Raw genomic sequence first — 7,026 nt, 5'->3', positions numbered from 1 at the left:
GTGTAATTGGAATAGGAGTGGTAGTAAGAGACAGTGATAATCAGGTTATTGCCACTTTGCGACTACAAAAACAAATTTATCCAGATCCTCTCCTAGCAGAAGCATATGGTGCCTTACAAGCAGCCAAATTTGGCCTAGACCTTGGCTTGCATCAGGTCATCCTTGAGGGTGATTCTTTGCAAGTCACAAAAGCTCTACAAGAAGGAAAAGAAGCGAGATGTAGTGCTAGCATGTACGTGTGTGAAACAAGGTCATGTCTTTCATATTTTGCAAAGTGGGAAGTTTCTCATGTTAGGAGAAATGGTAACATTGTAGCTCACTTACTAGCAAAAGATGCTCTTACTTGTCCAGATTTAATTGTAACAATGGAGGAAGCTCCTCCATGTATTTTATCATTTTTATAATGAAATGACAGAAGAGTATACCCTTTCAAAAAAAAAAAAGGACACAAAAGCACAAAGTGTGCAGCGTGGGAATAACAAAGGCAAAGTAGCTTTTCTCATAGTAGATTATTTATAAATAAATAAATAAGGGAATAAAATGACTTTCTGATTGCACTCAATTTTCTAGTTCCTCGTGAGGTCGAGGTGAGTAGCTGTACATCCACTCTTTCCTTGTGGTGCCGGCCTTTCATTCCACAATTCTCATAGAAATAACATTTTTCCCAACATGCAACTTGACTACTTGGGCTCTAGCTGATGTGGTTTGGGGTAACTCAGCTTCACGCATTGCCATCTAAGAGCATCTCCAACCGGTTCTACATCTCTTTATTTTCCCTATATTTTGCGGTGGTTTTTAGGATTTTTCATAAAACCGTCACTCCATCTAGTTCCCTAAATGCGGTTGAGGTTTACGGGGTGAACAAAAATTCCCCATCTTTGGAGACCTACTGTACATCCCCAAATCTTGTTCCCTCTTCCTTGTCCCGCATTCATCCCTCTCGACGGTTGGTGTTCCAATAATCGCCTCTCCTGCTGACCGACCCTCTCTCGGTGCGAATCCTCTTTCTTTTTTATGTTTGGTATGTGCGAATCTGATTACTGTTTGAAGGGCATTTAGGATCTGTTTTAGGGTTTTTGAAAATTTATTTATGATGTGCTTGGCTGCTAGGAAATCAGTACATCTTTCTCATTTTCTCACCCCTGTTAATTTCTTGCGTGTTTCTTGATGATGAAACATCTAATGCTTTGGAACCGATGTTTGGTTGGTGTGAAAATTTTTAGGGTTATCTTGTGGCTATTTTCCTGAGTTATCTATTTGGCTGCTGTGAAAATTTCTGTTCAGTTTACATTTCTTTTTTTCTGAGTTACCTGTTTGGTTGCTGTGAAAATAGACTGGAGGTTTCCTTTGATTTTTTCCTGAGCAACCCGTTTGGTTGCTGTGAAAATATGTTGCGGTTTGGTGTCATATTTTCTTGAGTAACCCATTTGGTTTGCTGTCAAAATCTCCAATAAATATTTAGTAGAAAGTGATATTTGAAAAAAAAAAAGATAATAAGACAAAAGAGTTAGTAGTTACGATTGTAAATGGAAGAGAGAGAAAAAAGTAATAAAAAAAGAATAGAGAAATATTATTTAAAAGAATAGAGATAGGGATGGGGAATGGGATGTACGAGGTTTTTAGAAGATAAACAAATTTTAGGGAATAATTTGAAGAAATGAGTATTTGAGTTAAATTATAGGGATGAAGATGTAGAACCGGATGGGGATGCTCTAAACCCTCCCTGTCATTAATAAACAAATGGGAGCATGGAATGGGTGCAAGGCACTGAAAAATGGCCTCAAAGAGGTGACGACGCAATCCTAGGTCCCCAACAGAGATGCTTGTAGAGGTGTTTGATTTTTTATATCGGTCTGGACGACAGAGTCCAGGTCTTCAAACCAGAGCCCCCGAATGTATCAATCACTACATCTCAAAAATATTGGTCTTGCTGAATCAAATTCCAGGGTAGTTGGGATATCATAGAAACCATTCACAGTAGTTCATCAAAGCACATCCATTCAGTTTGACGCCTGGGGGCAACGGTGATCAATCATAATAACCCATGCAGAAGCATCATCTACTCTCAAATGATAAATTATGAGGTACACAAGAAAGACCTGGCACAAAATAAACAGATATCTTCAATTGAGGGAAGCAATAAATTCTCACGCCACGTTTGATTGATTAATCCAATTGTAGAAGAGTTCTAAGCCCAAGTGTGAGTAAACCTCGAACACTCGAACTCCTTGACTTCTTCCACATACAAGAAATAATAGTAAATAGGACTCAATACTGATTACATTATCAGACGATCGGCTGTGCCCAATTCAAAATTTTCAAATAGCATATCGATCAGGCCTCTGATTATCTTTCGCCATCTTTGTGACACTTTCTAAGAGGCTTTTCATCTTGTTTCTTGCTTGTAGGAACTCCTTTAATAAGGATAACTGGTGAGCCTCCCTTTCTTGATTTTCTGGGTGATCTGGAAAAATGAAACCTGCAAGATAATAACGATGATGATAACAAAAATAATGATACATTTTTTATATACGAACAGACGGCAATAGGAGTTGGGATCAATAACGTAAGAAACCTTACGCAGCTAGCAAGTGCACTTGCCTCCTTTTAGGGACTTGAGTAAGAACATCAGGTCTGTCTTTACAAACCTCTTCCCTTGTGTCTGTCTGAGAGTTCTGTCCCTGCAAAAGGCAGCCGGAGGATACGGTTCATAGCATGCTAAAAATAGTCAAAAAGAAGATACCTTCAGTTTTGAGAAATTTTATAAAGAAGGATGATCCAAACTTATAAGTGATTCCCAGCACGTTGTCCCTGAGGTATAGTGATGGAAGCAAACCCTCTAGCAGTAAAACATGATGCTCTCATTTCCAGCTTTTCTACCAGAGAGGCACCAACTAAAGATGCATGAAACATACTAGTATGCAACTGAACAAGAAAAAAAAATATTTGCATGATTTCTTCTTATAAAGAAGAAAAGTGAATTCTACAAAAAGATGGATAATTCTGCCACATCTAATTTTACAAGCATGTCAAACAGAATAGTCAACTATGTGTGTGGGTGTGGCAGACCTCTCTCACAGAGGGAGGGAGAGAGAGGCTGCTGAGTTACATCTTTAAATAACACAATGAGAGAGGCTACTAGTGACATACTGTCACGCAAAGTATGAGAAGAAAGTTACTTGTCCAATTATTTCACACTATAATACTGGAAAAAGATTATGTTATTAGTCACACACTGTCATGCAAAGCATTTTCATACTGAGAAAGTTCAAGAGTGTCAAAAACCAGAACAGTGCAGCAACAATTAAAGTGAGGAGACAGGAATCAGTACAGAGCTCATACTAGATATGATAGAGCTCTCTCCCTCTCTCACAGAGGGAGGGAGAGAGAGGCTGCTGAGTTACATCTTTAAATAACACAATGAGAGAGGCTACTAGTCACATACTGTCACGCAAAGTATGAGAAGAAAGTTACTTGTCCAATTATTTCACACTATAATACTGGAAAAAGATTATGTTATTAGTCACACACTGTCATGCAAAGCATTTTCATACTGAGAAAGTTCAAGAGTGTCAAAAACCAGAACAGTGCAGCAACAATTAAAGTGAGGAGACAGGAATCAGTACAGAGCTCATACTAGATATGATAGACCAACTTTGTTTTGGTACAATAATGGATGTCATCACACCGTGAGCCAGTGTAGATAAAATAATTGAAAGTTCGCCAATCATTCCACTTCTATCAGTCAATTCATCCAACACAACTACACACTAGCACAGAATAGAGGATCCAACAATAATATACCAATATAATGACCCTAATAGGCATACAAAAGCCTATGAAAATCTCCAATCCACCACTAGAATAGTTATCATGCCCACACATCTAGTCATTGACACGTCCTCTAAGTTCAACTTGTTTACAATTTAATATGATGAAATGACTTACAAATGATGATCACAAAAGGACGAAGAAAACAAGGTCAAAATGAAAAAAATTAAGGTGCCACCACAATAAAGAAGATGTATCACCCAAAGAAAAAAAAGCTAGAGGGGTCTCTTGTACTTGGAGCAACACAAGGTATCGAACAAAAAAAGACTGCTGGATCAGGTTTATCTTAAAGAAAACCCACTTGAAACTAGGCTCTTCAAAAGTTCAACAAAATACCATTGCAGCCTCTTAAAATTAACAATCATTCATGAAAAAAGTCTACCTGACAAGAAATTGTTTATTACATCCAAACAGTAATCATATGGTTGGCTACATATCACTTGAAAAAGTGCAAAGCAAACTGCAGCTGATATTTTATCAACACTTGCAAATGATATTATAACTCTTAAAAAAATCAAAATTAAACATATTTCAATCATTTCAATGCCGAAGAAACGCATTTCAATGCCTAAGAAGTAGGCAATAACCAAAAATGTTCTCCATGCACGTAAACTCTCAACAATGCTTATGCAATATGCTCCCGCTCACCCGTTTTTTTTTTTTTTTTATGAAGGGGGAACCACCCCAAGGCAGAGCCCTTAGGACTCAACCAAGGAACCTAAACCCCCAGGGAGACTAGCACAGGAACCCACTGCCATAGCCTCCCACCTAAATCGTAGTTTGATCCAGGGGGGAATCAAACCAGTGACATAGGGCTCACACACACAAGTTCATCCTTACCACTTGGGCTACCCACGGCTGAGTGCTCCCGCTCATTGTTTAAAAATAGGCCAATATCTTATTCACCATGATAGTGATACCATGGAGAGAGAAAAAATCATATTTTCTTCTGATTATTGATCATTATTTTTATTTTTTTTTTTATAAACAAGATTTTATTGATCATGAGAATAGGCAATAGCCCAAGTATTAGGGACACATAAAACAAGTATTGCATGATGAACTTTTGAAAAGTCCAAACCACATTTGTCAACACTTCTCAGCCCTTATCTTTGTCAATGTTGAACAAAAAATGATCAATCAAAGATAAGCTGACAGTTCATCCAGAAAATACATAAACGTCAAAGTGAAATATATAAGAGACTATCAACTAATTTAAGACTAGGGAGATGACTTTTTTTTATAAGACTGACTAGGGAGATGACTTATAATTCAAAATAATTTCCAAAGTCCAAACACACTAATGGAATTAAAATGCTTACGTGAAATTTTGACTATCCCATGGAATGTAAATAATGAAACACACAATCATACTAACAAAAAAAATGTAACACCCAATCATATCAGCTCAAGTCTTTGTCTCTAAACAGGCACCAAATTAAAGAAGTATGCCAATACGAGCTAAAAGAAAAGGCATCTCCAGTTTAGTCCTTTAACAGCCGAACGCGAGACAAATCACAATGAGACTGAAATCAAAACTCCAAAAGCAAGCATTACAACCAAATATGAAACTCCAATTCCATAGCGCATTCATGTAACAAATGCAAAATACAGACAACTAAACAATGTGCTTCACCCCTTATCGAAGCCAACACCAACTCTGGATCGTGGAGTTTCAAACTCCATAATATTTTACCAAACCTTAAGACTCATCATCGTATCAATTGTAATCCAAGTAGACATCAAAACCAACAGCAAACACAAAGATGTCAACATGCAATAACAAAAACCCCAAAGTTATATTTCGACAGAAACCAGAACATCCCCCCAATTCACCAAAACAGAACGCCGTTACAAATGATTGCACACATCAATACCATGACAGATTACATCGTATGAACATTTACATACTTTCAATCAAACATACAAGACAGATAACAATTTTCTTACTTTATTCAAAGCCGCTACAGACTCCGAGCTCGAAACCTTGGTTTTCTTCATCACCCCACCAACATTTTCATCATCACTGTTATCATCGTCACGAACACCACTCCCTAATTTCCTCTTCTTCCTACCAAAGCTCCTCACTTTCCCTCTCTTCTCCCTTACCTTCCACATGTTCTTTCTCCTATACACCACCTTGTCACTCTTCCACACCCCGAAACTCGTATCGATCACGGTCACCTCACTTCTCGAATATCCAACTAGCTCTCTCTCCCCCTTATCCTCCTCCACCCTCTCCTCTTCCTCCTCTCCCACATTCCCTTCTTTTGTTTCCTTCGAATTGATATCGGAATTTAACGACGCCGTTCGCGGGCCATTATCGTCTTTCGAGGCACAAGCGGGACTCTTCACTTCTTGTTGTTTTTGGTGTTGGAGATGCATATTACTGATGGCTGAGGTGGTTAGAGATTTGGGGATTGCTTGTTTCCTGGGAAGCTTGTTCCCAGAAAGTTTGGAGCTTTTGATGCGGGCATCGCCGTCCATAAAGAATAGCTCGGAGAGGACATTGCTCATGATACTGCACAGTTTTTCTTGCCGTTGATGTCCGCCTTCGTGCCCTGCCCGATTAGCTACTCGTTCGTGGCCGGACGGAGTACAGCCGGAGTTGGAGCGGGTTGACTCGCTAGGGTTTTCGTCGTGGAGGAAGTGGTCAAGGCCAAGGTTGTTGTCAAGATTGTCTTCGTCGGAAGAGGTCAAGAAGCCCTTGTTGGTCCGAAGCCGGTCGAGCCAATTCGTACCGGACTTTCCGGGAGAGGGAACCGAGCAGAGCATTTTCGTTCTCCAGAACGTCGGGAAAGGTGTTTGTGGTAGGTCAGAATCGAAAAATTCTCCGAACCGCAGCGACTGTTAATTCGGAGAATCGGAGGAGAGCACCTGTATCTCTGTAACGCCCGTTTTTTTATTTTTATTTTTATTTTTTTTGGAATTTTATGAAAGAGTTTTTGTTAAATACAACCATAGTCGTGTACCAATCTGTATATTAATATTGATTTATTCATATTTAAAATTTAAATTAATACTATTTTTAATAAAATTTATTTTTTAATTAATTATATCATATTAATGTGTATAAATTAATACATAATTATACTTATAATTATATTTTTCCTTTTAGAAGAGTAGTGTTACCGAACATTTGTCTCCAATACTCACCGAATGCTACAAATTTTTTTTTTTCATTCATCTTTTATC

The 7,026-nt window shown here is 38.3% G+C and overlaps 1 protein-coding gene across 3 annotated transcripts; it reads right to left on the bottom strand.

The window, feature by feature from the left end:
- Positions 1-2,100: 2,100 nt before the first annotated feature.
- Positions 2,101-6,746, bottom strand: LOC122300120. 3 transcript variants are annotated; one of them, XM_043110536.1, is made up of 3 exons: positions 5,782-6,746; positions 2,581-2,681; positions 2,101-2,479 (listed from the first exon to the last, which is right to left on the bottom strand). In XM_043110536.1, exons 1-3 carry the CDS (start codon positions 6,604-6,606, stop codon positions 2,347-2,349), a joined length of 1,059 nt encoding a protein of 352 aa, XP_042966470.1. In that variant the 5' UTR covers positions 6,607-6,746; the 3' UTR covers positions 2,101-2,346. The 3 variants fall into 3 exon arrangements, with proteins under 3 accessions (XP_042966470.1, XP_042966471.1, XP_042966472.1); XM_043110537.1 differs by having other exon boundaries at positions 2,602-2,681; XM_043110538.1 differs by having other exon boundaries at positions 2,336-2,479; positions 2,576-2,681.
- Positions 6,747-7,026: the final 280 nt, after the last annotated feature.

Source organism: Carya illinoinensis, chromosome 2 (assembly GCF_018687715.1).
Source record: "Carya illinoinensis cultivar Pawnee chromosome 2, C.illinoinensisPawnee_v1, whole genome shotgun sequence".
Taxonomy (NCBI): domain Eukaryota; kingdom Viridiplantae; phylum Streptophyta; class Magnoliopsida; order Fagales; family Juglandaceae; genus Carya; species Carya illinoinensis.
This window is presented reverse-complemented; position numbering and strand designations above follow the sequence as displayed.